This window comes from Pyrus communis, chromosome 4, assembly GCF_041283825.1.
Source record: "Pyrus communis isolate YQ-2024b chromosome 4, ASM4128382v1, whole genome shotgun sequence".
NCBI lineage: Eukaryota > Viridiplantae > Streptophyta > Magnoliopsida > Rosales > Rosaceae > Pyrus > Pyrus communis.
Window position 1 is genome coordinate 3,182,846 of NC_142568.1, and position 22,659 is coordinate 3,205,504.

Sequence of the window (22,659 nt, forward strand, 5' to 3'; positions counted from 1 at the left end):
AGAGTTGACAGGGAAGAGATAAATTCCTGTACTTGAAGACGTTTGGAACGAAGATGACACATTATGGAAAAAATTTACGAGTTGTTTGTCAAAACTCAATTTTGCATCTGGAAAGTGTCATAATTGTCAATACTCGTAGTGCCAATGTTGCATCAATCACGGGAACTCTTCCGAGGTTTGTTTTGGCAAATCTATATAGAAATTATTACGTTCCGACAGGTTTTGGAAGTTTGATGCAATTCACACCACCATTTTCACCTCTTACACGCCCTTGTTAATTACTGGTCATTGATATCTTTCAATTCATTCGATCTAACAACGTCACTGCTTCGATAAACAAGTTTGTGACCACGATCATTACTCGCAGGGTGGCGATTGAATCTCACGTTCCAATTGGGGTCGAGCATGGACATCATTAAGACGTAAATATTAATAATTGAACGCGATGAAAGATCTATCACTAAAATTTTTGTAATAAAAAGATTTGCAAGAGAGAGAGAGAGGGGAGGGGAGAGAGAGAGAGAGAGAGAGAGAGAGAGCTCTCACTCAATAAATTTGCAATGAAAAAAAAAATCCCGACTTTACATCTGACTAAAGAATTTCCTTTGTTGTTTAGAAGTCAGAAATTTGCTTCATCCTCTGCATATTTCAGTAAGTACCTCAAAATTGAAGGCTTGGTGCCATCTATGTCACCTTTGTGCTTGATGTCAAAAATGGCCTTCATAATTCTTGTGTACAGCCTTTCGAGTTGCGGAATGTCATAGTTTGCAGTCCTTTCAACAAAAAGCCGCCTGACTGACTCTATTTGGTTTGTGACCTCGCCATCTGACATGACGGTGTCTTGGGATCCAATCATATCAGCATGGCCAGAAACTTCTACAGGGGTCTCAAGCTGATTGCCACCAGCAGAAGAGGACTCTGGGACTTCAGGATTTGTGTCATTCGTCTCAGGTTCCTGAGATGTCTTCAACGGTGTTGAATCTTGATGCTCTGACTTGTCTTCTGGAGTCGAACCTGATTATGATCAGGAAAGTTCACATCAACAAGTTAAATTGAGAATTACTCGAGCATCCGTAGAAGAGAAAAAAAAATTAGAAAACTGTCTTTCAACTCAAAAAACTTGGCAAATTACCAAAGTGCGCATACACACATGTCCTGGAACTCCACAAGACAGTAAATTAATGAACAGATTTGAGTAATTCTAAACCCTATATATTCTTAACAGTTTGGTACTAATAATAAATAACAGTCCTTGTACACAAGTACGCGTAATAATAGATGAACAGATATTGAACTAACAGATGAACAACAGGTAAAGAGGGGCAGAACATAAGTTTTTCAGCACTCTTCACCTGTTTTTCATTGTTTAGTTCAATCTGTTTTGCCTTCTTTGTTATGAGGACTTTCGGAAATAAGAATTTCAAAATCGTAGGGGCAAACGAAGAGCAGTGCTAGACTCGGTTAAAACGGTCCAACTCCGGATGCTAAATTTCATATTGAACTATAAAACTCATTTGAATAAAAACTACAAAACTCATTTAGACATGAATAAATTTAGAGTTACCTGCATGTGCAGGCTCAACATGCTTCTTCGGCCGTTTCTGAGACTCATGGCTTGGATCCAGATTTACATCCACCTGAACATTACGAAGTCGAGCACTTGCCCTGGTGACAGTTCCCAGCTGTACAACAGGTACAGAGGGGAAAGTGGATACCCCTAAATCATCGGGAATATGTTCTGGACCACCTTGAGCTGCAATCTTGTCACAATATGCAACAAGTGCAGGGTCCATTTGTGACAACATCCCATGTACCTGAAGGGAAGAATAGTGCATCAAAGAAATGCAAACGCAAAAAGCCTCAAAATAAAATTGGAAAGAAAGAAAGAAAAAAACATACTGCATCCCGAAGCTCAAAAGCTCTGCTGACAATCCTAGCACCATTGTAATCATCTCCATTATAAGCCTGAATACAAGACAGCAGAATATATCAAACTGAAGCACGATAAAATTTACAACACAAACACAATAATTACAAAAAGTTCGGGCTTCCTTTGCACAACATATAAAATCAGAACTCAAAAGTGAAAGTACGATGTTACTTCAGAAACACTAAGAAGTTTTAATTCCCAGATGTTCCCAGTATCAGGGTTTGATGCCTCCTATATAAATGAATGATGAATCACAATACGACACCATGCATCTTAACATCGACCAGCATAGACCCATTTGACAAACCCAAGGCAAACGAAATGTCATGCAATGAGACAACAGAGAAAGAACACAAATCAGATAAAAAGCAAGTCATGAAGACCAAAAAGAAAACAAAAATAAATTGACAACCTTGGTCCTTTCAGTCTACCAACTGTCATTTTACTATAAATTTACAGACAAAAATTACAACAAGGAACACACACCTTTGCGTTGGAAACAATAAGATCAACATCTTGCAGGAATGCAGAACATGTAATGTACTGCCCAGAGTCGACGCACTGCAGCAGCTTAGCCACATCCATAGGGTTCTGAATAATTGAGCGATAGTTTGGAGCATCCTCATCCGAGACAGGATAATGGAAAGCATTAAACCGCTTATCATATAAAAGCCTGCAGCATTTGAACAAAGACCGCTCTTCCCATTAGCATGAAGTGTCAACCAACAATAAGAAAAAGCTTAACTAAACATAGGCCTCAAAATTCCAATTCAAGCAAAACAGATACTCCTTATGGAGCAGGAAAGAATGTGGAAGTATGATAAAACATTACATGCAATTAATCAGTAAGAAGATACACCAATCATCTAAAAGGGACAACAGGAGAGAGCAAAGATTATCTAACCGGTTGCAAACATCTCTGAGGCACATCCGCAATCGGCGAAGAGCATGCTGCTCAGCTTCTACTTTGGCTTTTAACTCCGAGACCTTCGGACCACTTGCCACTTTTGGGGCCTTGGGAAGTTCTGGAACAGATACTGATTCCTGGGATTTTTTTGTTATCTCCTCTAACAACACTGATAAAGCAGCTTCGATGAGACAGTCAAAAAACAAATATCTGTCTTCAGTAGATGGTTTGCCCAACTGATAGCTGATAATAAAAAGAAGTACGATTAAAAATCACAGGCATGAAAAGTACTTTTTAACAAATTATAAAAGATGATTTATGAACTAACTTCAAAACACAAATGTAGTAAGAGAACAAATTCATAAAGATTAAGTTTATTATTTATGTGTAATAGTGAAATACGTATTACATTCTGTGTAAAAATTTCAAAACAAAAGTTTTAAGACACCACCAGGCAATCACAAAATACATGAATATTGAATTGCATGTGCAGTCCTTTGATGAGATATTTTTTCTGTAGTTTATTAAGAGTGCAAAGGGAGAGGCTTAGTTGTTAAAGACATGTTGTGTGAGTACTCCATTTCATCTTCATGCCTCTTTCATTAATTTCAAGAAGTTATAACCTTAAAAACAGGGTTATGGTGAATCAAGAAATGATAATCTAAGACCTACAATGCAGACTATTATGGTTGAGGAATGAGAATGGCAACTTGGCACACCACAAACCTCAGGCCATTCTACGTTTTCAATAGGCTTGAATCCACTTTCATGCACTGTTCAGTTGAACTTTGAATGTGATTACACAATCATCCACACGTTTATGAGTTTAGCCTTCTTTCTCCTTAGAACATAATTATCAACACAAAACCTTTACTTCTGTCATCATAACTTTTTTCAGAATAGCGCACAAGAAATAATACAGGAGTAATTTTTATGTCAAAACCAGCATGTTTCACAGACCCCGAATGGAAGTTCACCATGGTAGTGTATGTGTAGTACCTACGGGTAACTAAAAGATAAACTAATGACCAGGGTGGCCAGGGTTCCTGATCTGTGGAGGTAAAGAAATTATCAAACTAATGAAAGCCACCCATTCTTCTTCATGAAGGACACACAAATTGATATACTTCCAAATACAAATAATTTCCAACATGGGTATTCAAACTTGTATTTTAAGTCAAACCCAATCACACCTTCTCTTTTTAAAAGTTGATATAATTTTTTTTTTTTTCAAACTTTTAATAGGTTGTTATATTAAGATAGAAAAACTAGGGCAGCATTATAAAACTTCCCTCAAGACCTTGGTTTTCCATAGAATATATACAGCAAGCATGCATAAAGTAGACTGGCTTTTAAGTATGTATCAAACAGAAATACAGAATTTAAATTAACAAATAAAGATTGGTTTTTAAATAAATGATAACATACATAGAACGATCAGAAAATATTGAAGAAGCTGCAGTGTCAACTTCAGCAGGTAGCACTGATGATGTTGCAAGAAGTAATATTGGCAAGTCAGACGGAAATTCTTCTAACAACGACAGCAAAACAGCTCGGAGCTGCTCATGTGCCTGCGCAATGAATCGACCAACCTCAAATAGCTTAAAACAGAAGACAAAAAGAGCATGCACATCCATTTAATTAACATTGATATGAAAATATTAGCATGCACTCACTGTCTCCCACCAAAGATTGAGCTGAGGCAAATAGAGAATTGATGGAGTTGTTCTCCTTGCCTCACCAAATATATGTACCAGTGCCTCCTCTGGTGTCTTTGCACTGGGATCAGATAGAAGAGACGGAAGTCCCAAAGAATGAACAGGGAATTTCTCAAGTTCATGTAAAACAGCAGGCCCAAGATGATCCTGTAAAACTAAATCAGTAAGTAAATTTAGTTTGTCTTTCCATTCTGAACAATGTGCAAATAGAGAGAGGATTCAAGATAATTACCAGGCCAGAACCTTCACCACCACATAGCAGAAGCCGAGGCCTATAGACAAGAGGAATTGCAGAGCCAGAGGAGAGCATGGAAAGCTTGGTCAACTGTGATGAAACTGCAAGAGGTGGGAAAATATCGGATATATACTTCATGGCTTTTTGGAGATGCCTTTGCAGGCATGGTGCTACTACTGAAGACAATGGCCTGGAGTACACAACAGCACCTCTGTGAGCAGCTGGAGTAATTGTTGACATGGCTTCAACAAAGTGATACTTCTCAACGTTTACTGAATCAACATCGATTACAAACTTATCATCACTTGTGTAAACTTGAGGATATTTTTCTCGGAAAGCACGAATGGCAGCTTCAGTGCAAAGAGCCTTTAAATCAGCACCACAATATCCAACACAACTAGCTGCAAGTTCCAATTTTAGCTCCTTTGAAGGAGGATTCCTCCATTTCCGAGTATGAATGTCTAAAATTTCAGCACGTGCTTCACAGCCAGGCAAAGGAAAGTTGAATTCGCGGTCAAATCTACCAGGGCGCCGCAGAGCTCCATCAATTGCATCGATCCGGTTGGTTGCTCCAATCAAAACGACTTGGCCACGGGAATCAAGACCATCCATCAAAGCAAGCAAAGTTGAGACAATAGAATTGTGAATTTGCTCTTGTTTGCTGGACCTTACAGGAGCAAGTCCGTCTATTTCATCAAAGAATATGATCGAAGGTTGATTTCTTTGTGCTTCCTCAAAAAGTAGTTTTAATTGTCTTTCAGCCTCACCCACCCATTTACTTAGCACATCTGCACCCTTCCGCATGTAAAAGCTGACCTTCTGGCCAGCCTTTGATGCAGCACAGGCTAACGCTCTGGCAATTAATGTTTTCCCAGTCCCAGGAGGACCACATAACAAAACCCCCCTTGGTGGGGTGATATGATAACTTGCAAAGAAATCTGGATATAACAGAGGAAAGAAAACCATTTCCTTCAAAGCATCAATATATTCAGAAAGCCCACCTATATCATCAAAACTCACACTATCATCAACCTGCAAAGGTTGTATGTCTGCCCCTCCCTTTGAACTTGGCCCAGCAGTTTGAATTCCAGATGTTAAGGTGGCAAAAGCATCACCCTGATGACCCCAACCTGAAGCAGCAACATTCAATCCCCATGCTGTTGTTCCATGCATGTCTAATCCCCCAAAGAGCCAAGGTGGTCCAGATCTGCTCCCACCTCGGGCCCAGGGAATTGCAGGTCCTTGGTCTAGCTCGTCGACAAGAAGGGAGTCATCAGAATCATCTGTCCTTGTCATACGATGGCGCTTATGAACTCGTGATCCACCCTTTCTCACATCCCTACCGACCTTTGTCCCCATTCCTTGACGCAATACTCTACGAGGAGATCTTGGTCTCAGCTTACGGACATCTTCACGATTTCGAAGATCATATCGTCTTCGTCCATCTTGTTCTTCATCACCCTCCTCATCATCACCGTCTTCATCACCATCACCATCACCATCACCATCACCATCATCATCACCCTCACCATCACCATCACCATCACCATCACCAACATCCTCACCATCAGCTTCATTTTGAGCATCATCTGCATCATTGTATTCAATGTCATTCCCATTTTCGGTTTCATCTTGATCAATCTTCTCATCTGAAGTACCCGGCTCATCATCAAACTGCAAATGCAATTGTTCTCTTGCAGAATTGAACCGTCGAGGGCGCAATCCTTCACGACGAGGTGTATGTCTAGTCTCCACCATCTTTTTGTGCTTGGGAGATGGCAACTCATCTTTAAACGAACTATTATCAACCTTATTCTTGATAGATTTACCCCTGACTTTCTGAAACCAAAAAAGGACACAGGTTCAGTTCGGACAACACATCAGGTTTTACAAGCTTCGCTTCAATCAAGCCTGACTAAGAATTAACGTTCTTATAAACTACATGCATTGAGTATAAAACCTCACCATTATATCTTCATCCTGCTCACTTCCAGAACTGTCGTCTGTTATGTAGTCACCCCGATTCCTTATTGACAGCGTTCTCTTTCTTGTGGAGCGCCGGAGGTTGGATGCATCTGCCTGCAAACAAATGCAGAAAAACAAAAGTATATATGTATCAGAGTCTTCAAATGAAAAATGGGAACTGAGTCTGATATTCTATATTTACTACCAATCTTGCACGTCGGGAAATATGAAAATATAAACCCATAAATCCTCTCCACTCCTCCCCGAAACCCTTAACTTTGAGGAAAGTCACTTAAAACCCAATTTTCCAAACCTTCTCTAAGCTTTCTCCGAATTTACGGAATCCACCATACTTTTTCCCCAAATCAAGTAAAATGTTTGCAGCTTTCCCGGAAAATCACTAAAACCCTAACCCTGACCAATTAATTAAGCCACATGCAAAAACAAAAGTAGATAAAATAAGCAAATCAAACATGCAGATTCACAGAACAGTTCCCTCCAATAATAATACCCAATAAAAAATCAATACACCTAAATCCATATACCAATGCAAATGCTGCCCAATCAAGTTTCAAACATTCAAGCAAAATCCACGATAGAAGCCGAAAATTGATCGAAATCAGTCAAATCTTACATTGAGGTTGCTGGAGGGGAGAGGAGTGGTGGATCTTTGGGGACGAGGAGTGCCGCCATGGCGCATTATCTTAGCGATATGGGAAGCGGCGGTTCGGGTCTTGGTCTTGTTCTTCCGGTTTCTCCGCTTTTGGATGATCTTCCTGGAAGTGCTTGTGGTGTAGTAGTATATGCCCCGCCCGTACGGCGTCGTTCGACCCTTCAGCCTTCCGCTCGTCCGCACCGGCTCCGGGGCCGTCCCACCAGATCGCTTATGCATTTATATAAAAATTAAATTTCAATTTTTATATAAATGCAGAAAATGGAAAGAAAGGGCAAATTTTGGGAAGTGATTGGAGAAGGAAACTGTGAATTTAATTTAATTTAATTAATTAATTTCATTTTTGGTGTCTGAAAGGAAACGAATTTAAGGAGGAAGGTGCGGTGAATTAGGTAGAGGGTTGGAGGGAGCGTCTAGGGTTTTGTATGCACTACACAGAGTACAGGAGGAGGAGAGGGAGGGAGAGGGGTATTTTTTTTTTTACTATTTACTTCTTTGCACTAATACCCTTGTGATTTTCTATGTTTTCAGAAAATTTCGTGAGGTTTTGAAACTTACATTATCATCCTCTGAGGATGTTAGTAGGGCCCGTCTGAATCTTACATTATCATCCTCTTCGGGTTGTATTGATTTTTTTATGGTTTGCTCTCAATTTTTTTTCATTGGGAGGAAAATTTGAGAAATTGTTTCGATTTTTTTGGATATCAGACCTGAGTTTGATATCTAAGCTATAGACGACACAAAGACTCTCTTCTGCAGAGTGAAAGAGCGATCACAACTACGAAGACTCTTCTCGTTAAAGCAAAGAACGATTACAACTAGAGATAAAAATGATTTGAAGATAGATGAAATATGTAAAAAAAGAGATGAAAGAGATCAAGAAGGATCGTCACTAACCGACCCGAACATCAACAATTCTTAATCCACATGTGTATATACGCATACAATATAATAGTTATTCATTACCCATGTTCATTTATACTTTATTTTAATAATGAAATTTAAATATTAAGTAACACCTAATGTTCTTCAACACCAAAATCACATGATTTAAGCATAATATGACATAATCTGGATTATTCTTCATTCATACTGATCACTTCAAGAATAAAAAAATACTCTCAACTCGTGGAATCCGCCTTAAAACGGGCGAAAATAAATTTTAGTAATGCAAACTCAGACTACTAGTTAAAGTCCAACCCGACCAACCCACCTTATGCTCACTCTTAATGCTAATGACCAGGGTCGATGGCTAAGGGTTTTTTTTCTTTCTGTTTTTCTCTTTAGATAGCGGCTAGCGTTAGAATTCAAGGGTTTGTTGGTATGATCAATCAAGATATTTATGATAATTAAACCATTCTATCTATTGCATGGTCCCTCAATTTGCAGTTGCTTCAAACAGAAAAATGAAAACAAGTGTCATTTAGCCATGCATTAAGAAACAAATTTAATTAAATGTGGATTGGAAGCCATTCACGACAACAAATGTGGAGTGAAAGAACAGAAAGAAAAAAAAAATCACCTAGATTTAAATCTATTGCCAAGTTTTTTCGATTTGGATTTCATCCGGATTCTCTTTATGAGGATCCTCATATCTTATATTTTCATTGTACTTCATGCAGTTAAAAATTATTTTGAATATTTTTATTTAAAATTAAACATAAACAGTACATAACTAAAACTGATCACACAATATACTGTAAACGGATAGAATGTAAGGATTCCTAGCATCCTCATCCATTTTCAAGAAAGAAAAATGAAGACAGGTGTTATTTTGCCATGCATTAAGAAACAAGTTTAGATAAGACAGTAGAGTGGGAGCTTTGCATGACAAACGAATGTTGATGTGGATGAGAAAGTGTTTGCTAGATAAGCATTCGAAATGAACCCAAATAATAAGAAACTTTTTTTTTTTTTTTTTGAGAAAAATTATGTTTTTAAACACAAGAAAAATACTTGCATTAAGGGATGTGGGGTTTGATTAAGTCACGTAATGGACCACACATGTATTTGATATCAAATTTATCTCCAAGAATCGAATTTAAGATTTTCGATAATTACTACTAAACAACAATGATACATTTCCAGAAGAAATGAAAATAAAAAAACATAAAAAGAAGAAAGCACCTAGATGCGACAATTAAACCTTTTTATAGGAGTTTTAACGAAACACTCTTTGTACTGTTCATTTTTAACGAAAAAGACATTTTTTCACTAAAAAGTCACTTCTTGTAATATTTACTTACAACACATTTTTGTTATTTTGATTAATACTCAAAGTTTTCAAACCCTTTTTTTTTTTTCTATTGTTGGGGAGATTTGTGTTGTTTGGCCATGAATTGTTACTCTTTACGATATTGTTTTTTAGGGTGAAATCCTTTTAGGATATTGTACGTCTAGCTAGAGAGGTCCATCTAGTAAGATGTTTTAGATCACATCAGACAATTTAGGAAATATATATATATATAATATGCATCTGTTTTATACCATTGGCTTTAGTACTTCAGATGTACATATTAGGAAGTTGACATTAGAACTTCTCTACATCTGTTTTAAATTACATTAGAGTTGTGTATGTATCTTCTTTTTACATGAAAAGATGACAACTAGTGGTAAAACACGATTATCCACTATTTTCGGGTTTGGAGAAGATTAGTTGGGATTTGCACCCTACACGTGGGCACGATCAAGCAGATTCGTAGCTTGTAAAGTATTGAATCCAGGATCTCCTTTTTTTTTTTTTTTTTTTTTCTGTAGAGAGTTGTTCGCTTTTTACACTAGCCTACTTGTCGTAGTTGGTGCATATATATCAAACATGGTCATGCCAAGTTGTGGAGCTTTATGTATAATATATATTATTGACTTTTGATGCACATATTAGCAAAACGTCTAGAAGTCTACTTATGATTTTAAATTACATTAGCAAGTTGTGTATATTAACAAAACAAAAACAAACAAAAAAAACTCAGTCCCTTTATCATACGATCATTATCACCTTATTTGTAGAATCGTATCAGTGAGCAACTGATATGCTGTATAAACTTGCCTTGAATAGGATACTTGTACTTGTATAAAGATCACACTCATGTAAAACTCGATTGCCAAGAAATTAGAGAAATTCCAGACACTCTAATTTTCAAGTGGATTATACATGGGACGTCACATGCCACGGTAACAATAAATTTGTTCTATGTAAGTTGTTATTGCGCTTCAGGGTAAAACCAATTCAAACTGGAAGGCATCCATTCCCATAGTGGCTATATATTGTTTGACCATTCAATAAGAACATCCTCTTGAGAAAATCAAAGCTACATATTTTCAAATAACATTAAATATTTTGTTTGTTCTATGACGCTAACGGCACAGAGTCTCCACTTTGTTAGATCACATCTCATGGGGGATAGGTATTGAAAATTATGTACGAGAGTCCCTGTATGCGGAGGACCGATGGGAGGATTGCTGGCATCAGGGGCCTATTTCAAAATCAGATGCCAATTGCCGGCGTTGAAGACCAGTTTCCGGCATCCCGGGAGGGTTGGCTCCGTCAGGGGAGAGTAAGCTGCAAATTTGTTTATATATAAAATATTTGAACAACGTTTCACAAACAATTTACACACAAGATTGTCCAAACTTATAAACCAAACTGGATGAAGATCGACATACACATTAACAAATATGGCCTCAAAATCCACAACATAACACTGTCTTGTGAAAGAAAACTCCCTTTTCCACCAACACGACCCTCACCGCTCATTTGTTACTTTTGAACATGAAAGGTAGCGAGCTTCGATACAAAACTTAATATTGATTTAATTGATGCTAAAGAATGAACAAATACCCGACTTTTCACGAGGAACATAGAGATAATAAAGGGCAATGTACTACAGTTACATACAGACATACGATACGTCTAGTGACATTAGCATCCGGCAGCTTTCAAGAATTTGTCATACGGACTTGAAGGCGGTAATTTGAAAGAATGTTGTCCATACTCACGCGAGCAGAGGAGAAGTTGATTTTGTACTCGAATTTGATCCTTGTTTTTCAACTTTAGATCCCCTTCTGAAAATTCCGTTGCCTGAAAGAAACCCAAAGAGTCACAACAAACCAAAACAGAAGAAAGGAGAGCACAACATACCAAACAAAACAAACCAGACCCAGAGAAAGAGTGTTAGTTCCCGTGTATCATTCAGCTTCATTCTATTACACATTTGCATGTCTATCGACTGTAGACCACCGTATATATCACACTGTCCAATTTAAGGCACATTATTATTATAGTTCCCATAAGGACATGAGTTACTCCTTGCCATGTGATACAAGTACAAGTCACACTCAGATAGGGAAAAGTCATTTTGAAACCGAGCCATTCTTTTTACACATCAAAATCTGTGATGCTGAAATCATAACCTCAGTAGAAGTCAGCTTGAGGGAAGGTCTAAGTATCATGGTTGTCATATTGCTGTTATCGTCATCACCATAATCATCAATGCAATAATTAACTCTTTCAAACCTCATGAGGAGTATTCGTAATCATTTTCTTTTTTAAAGGAAAAGTGAATATACGGAGTTAGACCTGAAATATATTAGCTGGTTAATAAGTTCAGTAACAAATTAATATCATAATGACATATTTACTAACCGTGGTTGATAACGTGTGGCATGTATTTTCACTTTCACCGGAGAGGAGGACTATTGCCTTGGTGTCTGCTTGCTTGAAACTATGAAGAACTGCCATCTTCTGCTGTTTACCTGTTACAAGGGCTTCACATTGGCTCTTCATTTGGTCATAAGGTATCGGCGTTGTGGAAACTGGGTTGCTTGCAACTTCTCGTGCTGTTTCCAGAACCTGGCAGTAAGACAAGCCAATATTGTTATAGATAGTAAGCGTACCCCTTAAGTGTTTTCCAGCATAAAGATCATGCTGTTAATTCTAGCTAATTTTCAAAACTTTATCAGGTGAGAATATACTCAATCAGATTTTGGAAAGAGCTGATTTGTTTTGTTGTTCCCTCATCCCAAACTTCTCCAATTCGTCAGAAAAATTGCACAGAATGCAATTTGCAATTTGTGTCCATTTTCTCGAACTCTTTCTAACAAATTGAAGAGGGGAGGAGGACAACAAAACGACTGCACCAACTTAAAGTCAATTATCTTGCTCTTTGCCACTAAACATACAGCATAGCGAATGGCCTAAACATAAATTTCATAGGTGAAAGATAATAAGAATCTTGTCTTACTGAATCCAGGAGCTGATTAACGCTTAGAATGTCAAGTGTATTGATGGAGAGTGATGATTTGCGGTCTGACTGACTTCCACTAGGTTCAGGGTAGGCTTCATCATCTGTCAATGAACCTGGAGGCATCACCTGAGAGAAAACCCCCTCTGTCATGCAACATATTTGAATGCTAGACATGAATATAGAGATACAAACAGATGAAACTGAACCTCATCAAATTCAGGAAAATCTATCTGCGCAAGGGGAGAACATGGTCGTGGTGTCTCCATGAATAGCGGAGCTCCTAAAGGAAATGAATCATCAGGTGAAAATTCTTGTAAGAGTTCCTTCTTGATGCTAGACAACTCAACCTTTGAGAGAAGAGAGTTAAAACAAAATGTTAATACAAAGAAAAAGCTAGGCTGTGTGCGTTCATGGGGAGTGTAAATATATTAGAGAGACAAATATGAAGTAATTCTACGAAAGTTAGTATTGTATTTAAATTATTAACAATTTAAGGGAGAAGGGTATGATTATGAATATCTGGTCAAACCATGGATAATTTATCCTTAACCAAATGCTTGAAGTTTCAGCACCACTAGGAAAACAACTATATCTTGATTATATAAACTGCACTATGGGGGTCCTGAAGTAGGGATCACAATTTCTGTTACTTTGTTAAACATTTCATGAAGCCAACAATTAGCTAGTTGCACTAAAAGCATTTCTTTAGAGATTATATTAGAAAACAAGAATATCACCTCTGACAATTTTGCAAATTTAATCATGAAGTGGGATATCACAGTTTCTCTTAGTAGCTGGTCATCTAATTCAACTGCTGACAGAGACTTCAATGCAGCAACTTCATCTTCCCGCAATGATCCATAAGATATCCTCTCCTTATCAGATTCAATAGAAACTGCCTGCAGCCAGATACCATCAACTAACTGAAGACCGGGATCAACCTGTAAATTTTGAAAAAAATCAAAAAATTAACAAAACGTCAAGCTCGAAAAGGATACATACATGATACATGTATATCAACGAATTATGTTAAAATGAAAGGGCATAGTCTGAAAGTTAAGATGTAGAAATTAACCATTCTATCTGTCATAGATGCTTTGAAAATTGGAATTAGCTCTGGGAGGTCACCAGCCCGGGCTGAAAATATAAGCATGTACGAGGCCAGGGTAAAGAGAGACCTTCTACGAGATGGGTCCAAACCACCTTCAGTCAGCATGCACAAAGAACATATTAGAATATTTTTCACCAACAAATAATTTTGAAGGCTTTGTTTTTTTTTTTTTTTTTTTTTTTTTGGGGTGAAACAAGACAAAGTTCACCACAACCTAATGGCTGCTGTTGAAAAAGGAAAGGGAGCTGTTATTGGCACTCCAGAAATCTCATTGTGCACTCCAAACTTTCTATATGTAGAAAGAAACAATATACTTGTGAAGAGTGGACAATGAGATTTTTGGAGTGCCAATAATAGCACCAAAGGAAATCCCATGTTTGAATTTCAAAACCTCACATCTTGTTTGACACTGCACATGTTAGGCCCAACTATGGAGTATTGGCAGCTACATGTGAAGGTCTGTACCATATCCTGATATCTTTATTTTTTGATAAAATCAAATATTATAGATTTCAATTTGCAATAAGCTTCTCATCGATGGAAATTTATGAATCACGGAAGGATAAAGTTAGGCAAACTAATAAGTGATGCACTTTTCTCATCCCTCAAAAGTCACGTTACTTATTTAAAGAATACAACCTGCCTAGAATCATTACCCATTGATTTACCAGCCATGCATTGAGCAGATGTATTTCTTGGTAAACACCAAATTGGTACAAACCCTTTGTAATGAACTAACCTTAAACTCAATTGTTCTAATCACGAAGGAAGAAACTCAAAACTAATAAACTAAAACGAGGATGTACTCTAGGCTCTAGCACAAAACCAATCCGACTATTTGGGACCAGGAAAAGGATAGGGTGATTCAAGAGCGTATCAACACACAAGTTCAACCTAATTGCATTTTTTTAGTTTTAACATTATGATTCAACCTGCTTGCATTTTGTAGTGTTATCCAGGAAAAGGATAGGGTGATTCAAGAGCGTATCAACACACAAGTTCAACCTAATTGCATTTTTTTAGTTTTAACATTATGATTCAACCTGCTTGCATTTTGTAGTGTTACCATTATGATCCATAAGCACTCAATAATTAGTTATCAGATAATGATAAATCTGACTTACCATCTACATCCAAGGAAATAGTTCTAATAGAAAATGCCAGCTGGAAACATCTTACTAAAGCCACGTGACTGGAGGCCTGGCAAGAGTAAAAGCAAAAGAAATCATCATTGAGAGTTAAGAAATGCCAAGGGGTAAAAAATGAAGAATTTTCAGTCTATCAACGACATCAGGTTAAAATTAGGTGAAAACCCCAAATCCACTTTACAACTTCCCTGTAGAACTCTCTCCAAAATCACTCCATGGTACTTTCTAATTGTAAAGTCACTGGGAAGGGAAAAGTTGGATTTCTAAGTGTAAAAAAGTTTGGTGGGTCAACTTGGATATTCTCAGGTTGCGAATATAACAAAGATAAAACGAAGCTGGGTTATACAGATCAAGATGTGCACCAGTTAAAAACATAGAGAAACGGTATTGACTTATAGGCTAAATCTCACCTTTGATCGGGTAAACAGTAACGCGACGTTATAAGTGTGGGCCATTGCCTCAAAGTTCTCAGGGGTATTCTCTGCAGATGTTGCCTGAACCCAGATTGATGAAAGCAAAAGACTCACTTGGTGACTACTTAACCGAAGGGATGTTAGATCCTGTAAGATTTCAGAAAAGACATATGATTAGATTTATTTAAATACTTAAATTAAAACACGGAATTTGCAACTCTTAACAACTAAAACTGAAATAATGAGTTTGAGATCTCATACTGTTCTTCCACAAGTCAAAGCACTCTTGAAGTTGTGAGATTGACCAGATTGTTTCTCATAGACATTTGATATTTGACTTCCTTCTTCCCTCGGTTCTCCATTCAAAGGTACTACTGCATCTTTCTCTTCATCCTGAAGGGAGAAACTTCCCTCCTTTACCTTCTGCAATGTACTAACAGATGCAGAAACAGCTTGCAGAGGGTTCATTTTCTGCTCTAACCAAGGAGCAAGTAGGGAAGGCATAAGCACCATAGAGAAAATGCTGTGTGCTCCAACTCGTGTTTCATGGTCTGGGTGGGCCATTGCTAGGAGTAATTGGTGAAATAGAGCATCAGGAAAAGCCTGAACAGGTTATAACAACACTTAGATAGTTCAACATGATGATATAAAGTAGTCCAGTGCAATCTAAAAGAGTGGCCTTGCCTTCTTGTGATATGATACATTAGGAACAGTAGAGACTATCTTTGCAGTTAGATAAACAGCAGAGATTGTCGCCCTAGCAACAGCAGTAATAGTTGAAATATTCTCTAGCACCACAGCCATCATATCAAGTATGGGTCCCACATCTCCAACCTGTGAACCAGAAACAGCATTACTAGTGTAACACACAGAAAATGGTCCGAGAAGTAAAGGGAAAAAAGTACAATGAATGCACCACATAAAAATTAACAACAAACTTGACATGAGCAGTAACCTATAAAATCTGTTTAATTTCCATGTTTATTTTTTGTTTTGTATTGTAGCTCCAAAATTGACCTACTTTCAGCCAACTTTCCTACATCTAAATTAAGACAAACATGACAGCAAAACAATTAAACAAAATTGTAATATGACAGCATTACAATCCGAATAAATAGCATGAAAAGACCAGTCGGAAACAAGATCCCATAAGATGACCAAAAGCAAACTTTGTCCCAAAGAAATTGTTAAACACAAACTTCCTTCCACCTTGTACAGTTATACTTCCAAAAAATATTCTATCTGAACCAAAACCAGCCAAGAATTTTTAGGATCCATGAGCTTAGAAATGGGATCATGGGGGCGCGGCACCAAGATACTCTCGGCAATCCTTCATATAGGAATTGAATACCAAAATGTAGGTATGCAACACAGAACCTTATAATCACTAAAATCTCATTTGTAAACACTACTTGAGCATCGGAGTGCCTTGTGCAGGTGCCTATCTTCTTTCAGATAGAAGCTAAGACTGCTCGTAACTATTGTATTTGGAAGAAAAATTGAAAGTCTAGGAAGATCACTGAGTCCAGGTACAATATTCTGATCCAATTCTTTATTATTTTTTTCTGAATCAACACTAGGTTTGATAATTCCACAATGTTACCAAAAAGCTAAACCTGCAGAGATAAATCGTGAGCCTTTTCTCTAACTCTCCTTGGTACAGTTGTCCTGAGACTTAGAATATGGTTTGTCTTTCTTAAATCCCTCAGCTTGGGGAGGATTAGAAAATGCACATATGTCAAACCCAACAAGATCGCTCCTCTCCCAATTTTTCTCGACCAAACTGTAGAAGGGAATGATTAATTCGATTAATTCTTCCCTTCCTTTCAAATCACCCAAAAGAAAGAAATTTCAGGTTAAACTAAAAAGAACTAACTTTTTAAAATTCTGCGAAGGACACACTCAATATGACCAAAAGACACTTCACAATAGGATAATCTTCTCTTTTCACATCGTCATAATAAGTTCTTTTACCATTCTTAAAACTGCTCACTAACTGAACAGACTAAAATGCCATGTTATTTTAAGATGTTGAAGCCACGACTTCATTGTGTAACCTACTATCACCATTTGATCACTGAGAGAGAGAGAGAGAAAGAGAACAAACAACAATAAAAAACATACCTCATGAAATTTCTTCAAACCTTTCATTTCAGTATGCATGAAGATTATTAAAAAATATTCACAAAATTCTGTAATACTCAATTTAAAATCTAGGCTTGAAAAAGACCAACCTTATTTGATAACTGTGAGATGCATCTTTCAAGTGCCGATCGGAGATCTGGGTTCCCTTTATCTAAACTCCTAGGGCTTGATACCGCAGCTTGAATTTGCAGGCATTTTCGTAAATGTTTAATCAGATCAGATATTGCACCAGTAATCGCAACCGACGCCTGCTGCTTTGCACCTTGTGCTATTTGTGTGGTGACATTAACGATATCAGTTTGTAGGCGAGGTTGTTTGACAACATTCTTATGATCCAAGTGCTTGACCAATATATGTAATAACAGATGGGAATTATCTCCTGGTTTTCAAGCAAACAACAAATATTTACATCAACAAAAGGATTGTTATAGTGGGAAAAAACATGAGAATGCAAAAAATTTCAAACCTGATTCCTCTAAAAGTGACTGCATATACAGTAAAACATTATAGGCAAGTGGTTTTTCTGGGGACCAATGGTTCTCAGCATCAAAACTTTGAAAAAGGGGCTCAAGCACTCGACGCACTGTAGTAGCTTCCTTTGCCAATTTTGCTATGTTACGCAAGCAAGCCCTAGACCAGTAAGAGGGGCTCTTGTTGGTATCACTGAGACAATGACATATAAATCAAATAATGTTAAGACAACATTTACTGTTTCCTAGCACCACATAAAAGAAACTACAAGAAAAAAAGAACTAACATTGTGGGATCCAAATCAGGGTTTTCCAGACTTGGTAGTGAAGTAACCTTCTGACTAATAACAGGAAAAGATGAATCATGAACTTCTGCTTTTAGCACTCCATTAACCCACTGGTCCTGAGACTCAGAATATTGTCTGTCTTCCTTCAGACTTCCAGGCTTAGTATAGATATCCGCGTAGTTTTCCAAAGTAACTGATATGATCTATTCGAGAACGGGAAAAGTTACAAATTCATAAAAAAAAAAAAGTCAACTAAAGGCATTGGACATGTTTCAATATTGACTAAACTTCATAGAGCGTAGCGATTAATTAGAAATTATTACTCTTCACAGTAGCCAAGCTCTCACTTGTTGCTTATGTGAAAAATAAAAATAACAAGAGCCACACAAGGTTCAGCCTACTCACAGTGTCAAAGTCCATTGAAATATGAGAGTGCTCACCCATGAACCACACCTGCAAAAAAAAAAAAATGCAGTATAAAGAGAGGAGAAATCATAATGTATGATATAATGTACTAGGCTTTCCAAGGCAATTAACCAAAGCTGACACTAAACAGAAGAAAAAAAAAATGGTTGATGAAAAAAAAGATGATAACTGGCAAGTCAAAATATCAAATAATAAATATATAAAAAGCCCACAATAATCAGAGGAATTAGTAAAACAAATAATAAAATATGCAAGCAGTCTACTCTCATCAAGATGAGAATAATTAAGCATAAATCTAAAAAGTTTTAAATATAGTACAACCCTAATGATATTAGGACAACCAAATCACCCTCTAGACAAACTAGGAAATCTAACTTTGTTTGAAAGCTAATTACAGTATACTTTAACAATAACAACAGTGAATAAGGGAAAAGTGAAAATCACAGGATGAGATTTATGTACTTTTAAAATAATAAGTAAATGTAAAGAGAGTTGACATGCAAACATAACTAGTAAAGTCATGAATTTCAGTCTGGATGTATAAATGTCACATTTATACAAATGTTCGGGTACTTTTAGAGTGATTGTGATTCGAGATAAAATAATAGAATATCCAATCTCAATGTAAACATGCATGCATGTATACAAGACTTCACAATTCCACTAAAGCTGGGCTAGAAAAAAAAAAAGAATGTACCATAAAAGCCAGAGATTGCAGTCCAGCTGAACGTAATCGTAGAGCTCTTTCATTATCTCCCACTTCTTGAGCCATTTGACAAAGTTTAGGAATAAGGCCCTCTAGGCTGAACATGTGCGTACTGTCAGTCTACATTTATTTCCACATGTCAGTTTCAATCAACCAATGGGAAAAGTAGAGCAGGATCAATGGTATATTGATATGGCATACATAAGCTAAACCTAGAGCCAATACAACTCGGCATACAATGTTGCATACTTCTTTGTATTTATCATTTACCTGGCTTTGTATAAAGTCAACGAGAGTATTGCAACCCAGAATCCGCATTTCATCATGTCGAGTTTGTTCCAAAAGAATCCGGACAATTCCTAGTAAACTACTGGCAAACAGTGGCCTGTAACCATTGAAGAGCACAGGTGACTGTCATAAAAAATATATACTGCCGAAGAAGCAAACAAACATAGAAAACCAAGCATATTAGAACACACAATGTTAAGATATATGGCCTTTTTTGGTTACACGATAAAAATATAAATATCAGGACAAGCATATGAGTGATGCTTTCCTTCTTGATGCATAAGCTTAATCACAAACATGGTACTGAAAAGAATCCCCATGGGGTTTCGGAAACTAATACATAGTGAATTTTGTCGCAAGAGAAGTCCTAAACACTCAGAAGGTTTAGGGCAACAACGATGTACATACATCTACAGGTAAGGGCACCACACTAATCAAATATCTGCATTTAGAAGGGCTATATGATGCTTTGTAATCTTCTAGAAAAACGTAAGTGCAGATACCAAATTAACCAACAGAGTCCTGAGGCTCAGAGAATGAAGTGTAAAATGTGCATATAACTACAGCCAAAAAAACCACGCTAATTCAATATTCGCTTATCAGTCTTCTATGAAAGTTCATATTCCTTGTAGACTTTTTTATAACCCTCAGAAACAATATTGATGCAGAAAAAGTAGATATTACTCTGCATCAAATAAACTTACTGAATTGCTACATGAAAAAATGGACCACAAGAAAACACGAGTGGTAATGAATAGACTGAAAGTTAGAATCAACGAAGGGCTAAAGGACAAAAAAATGGAACAGTGCCATCAAACACGCATTGTTCTAGCTCTATTAGATAATGCAAAACAGTAAGACCAATTTGATTGATCTATCAATCCAAGTTGGAAAATAACTCATCTGATCTCAAATGCTGTCGACCAAAAAGTACAGTTTCCCACAGTGTACGGTAACAGTTCTATTTCAAGAAATAAAGGTTATCTTTCATCATTTAAAAACTTCCCTTGCTGAAATCCCAATCCTGTTATAAGATTAAGCCACTTCAGACTTACATTTGCTCCTTACATGAAGATAACAGCTTCCTATAAATGCATAGCACCACTTTAACGGATCCAAAGTGCTCATTTCGCAAATCCTTGTAACATCGTTGCTCCAAGCTATCAGTGATCTGTGGGGAGAAAATGGAAACACATGAGATGGAGTATAGGAAGAATTTCTTTTATAGGTATGCACTTAAAGAAAAATTATAGAATTGGACATAAACATGATTTTTCCTATCACAACAGAATTTTAAAACAGACAAATTGTCTTCATATTGGAGTTAATGCCATTTCAAACAGTTCACAAAACAAAATTAACATCGGCCAATGTTGAAATTTTGAAAATCAAAAAATTGTCTTCACATCTGAGGTTAGTGCCATTTCAAACAGTTTATGAACCAAAATTAACATCTGGAAAAGATTCAAGCTCTACACCAAACTCATCAAAGAGCTATTCAAAATCCAATATCAACACTATCTAAAAAGATAATGTAAGTAAAGAAAATTTTCTACTTTGAAAAACATTATAAAAAATTAAAAAAAAGGCATTACCTTGGGAATTCGCAGTGGGTTCTTCATGGCATAATCACAAAGTTTCCCAATTTTCCTGTCATTTGGTTCAGCATCCTGCCAAGCATAGTTTTGCGAATAAGCAATTTACCAGGTATCTCAACAAAGCTTCAAACTATTCAAAGTCTCAACTAGGACCTACAAAATAACTTATTAAAAGCAGTCACAGCTGCAATAGTAACAGCAGAAATGAAGCTTAACAGTAATTACACTTGCACGATTAGATTGAACATAAACTTAAATTTAAAGACTAATGTCTAACTTTACAAGCACCAAAGTATCACATTGTCAAATATCATAAAACGAACACCGAGTAACTAAGAAAGTCACTCCATACACAAGTAGTTGCACAACTGCTAAGTGAACCCAAACTTCTTCTGCAACAGAAAGTATCCATCTTTTTTACAATTTGATCACACAACAGAAGTTGATAACTAACCTGATTACGAGGCAAGATATCAGTAAGCAGCTTCTTGTAGCGTTTCACAGGCTGTCTTGACCTCGCACGCATTGAAGGACAGAAGAAGCAGAGGTTCCCGCAGGCGGGCACAATCCGCCTCGACATAACCCCCATTTTTGAAGGAATAGTAATTTAAACCCCTGCTCTGCAAAACGAAAAGAATCAAACTTTTCAGAACCACAATTCTGCAGAAAACTCAGCAGCCCTGCATGATCAAATACATCTCAAATTCACATAAACTTTCGTGTTCAAACGTCGGATGCGATTTCATGGTGTTGTCAAGAACCTCTAAAGCTCAAAAAATAAAAATCCAGCTGAACTAAGCAGCATTAATGGCATTACTAAGAACCCAAATGTACCTCAAAAACAACCCAGATGAAAATTCAGCAGATTACAGTTCAGAATTCAGAAAAAAATAAATAAATTTAATTCCACAAAAAAGAGAAGCAAAATTTCCAAAGACAAAAGGAAGCATACCAATTCAAAACGCAGAAAATTCCACCTCTTTGGCACAATTAAGGGCTTGCGATTGCGATCGGGATCTACAGTATCGAAGACGCCAAAAGTCGACAACAACAACGTATCAAATTTCTAGAATTTTAAATGATATAAACAACGTAAATACCAATTAATTTCCAGAAAATTGATGCGAAAAACAATTCGAATTCAAAATTAATTCGAATTTAATTGGGGAATTTTGACTTAGAATATAGCCAAGGGGGAGGTTGAGGCGTGAAATCCCCCCAGGCTTGATTTTTCTCTGTCTCGGACATCAATATGAGAAAATATCGGTTAAATTCAATTTTGGTCCTTATGCAATAATTGCAAAATTAAGAAAAAAAAATAATGATAATTTTTTTTTTTTTTTTTTTAGTGAACTGCAGAATGCAAATTGTGATTGTGTGACGTACTAATCCCATT

At 36.9% G+C, this 22,659-nt stretch overlaps 2 protein-coding genes across 3 annotated transcripts; both read right to left on the bottom strand.

The window, feature by feature from the left end:
• Nucleotides 1-436: 436 nt before the first annotated feature.
• Nucleotides 437-7,871, bottom strand: LOC137722732 (cell division cycle protein 48-related / CDC48-like protein). The gene is made up of 10 exons (XM_068461808.2): nt 7,390-7,871; nt 6,756-6,869; nt 4,788-6,629; nt 4,514-4,702; nt 4,266-4,408; nt 2,835-3,080; nt 2,417-2,603; nt 1,900-1,965; nt 1,565-1,814; nt 437-1,014 (listed from the first exon to the last, which is right to left on the bottom strand). The coding sequence occupies exons 1-10, from the start codon at nt 7,645-7,647 to the stop codon at nt 620-622; spliced, it is 3,690 nt and encodes a 1,229-aa protein (XP_068317909.1). The 5' UTR covers nt 7,648-7,871; the 3' UTR covers nt 437-619.
• Nucleotides 7,872-11,072: 3,201 nt separating this feature from the next.
• Nucleotides 11,073-22,659, bottom strand: LOC137722616 (ARM repeat superfamily protein). Of its 2 annotated transcripts, none has more exons than XM_068461660.2 (20): nt 22,216-22,659; nt 21,718-21,883; nt 21,261-21,335; nt 20,721-20,836; nt 19,648-19,762; nt 19,369-19,497; nt 18,651-18,698; nt 18,246-18,448; nt 17,955-18,151; nt 17,578-17,867; nt 16,028-16,177; nt 15,605-15,946; nt 15,341-15,490; nt 14,907-14,982; nt 13,747-13,874; nt 13,409-13,612; nt 12,878-13,018; nt 12,669-12,797; nt 12,071-12,277; nt 11,073-11,506 (listed from the first exon to the last, which is right to left on the bottom strand). In XM_068461660.2, exons 2-20 carry the CDS (start codon nt 21,850-21,852, stop codon nt 11,348-11,350), a joined length of 2,994 nt encoding a protein of 997 aa, XP_068317761.2. In that variant the 5' UTR covers nt 21,853-21,883; nt 22,216-22,659; the 3' UTR covers nt 11,073-11,347. The 2 variants fall into 2 exon arrangements, with proteins under 2 accessions (XP_068317761.2, XP_088548451.1); XM_088692325.1 differs by having other exon boundaries at nt 21,718-21,878; nt 22,216-22,551.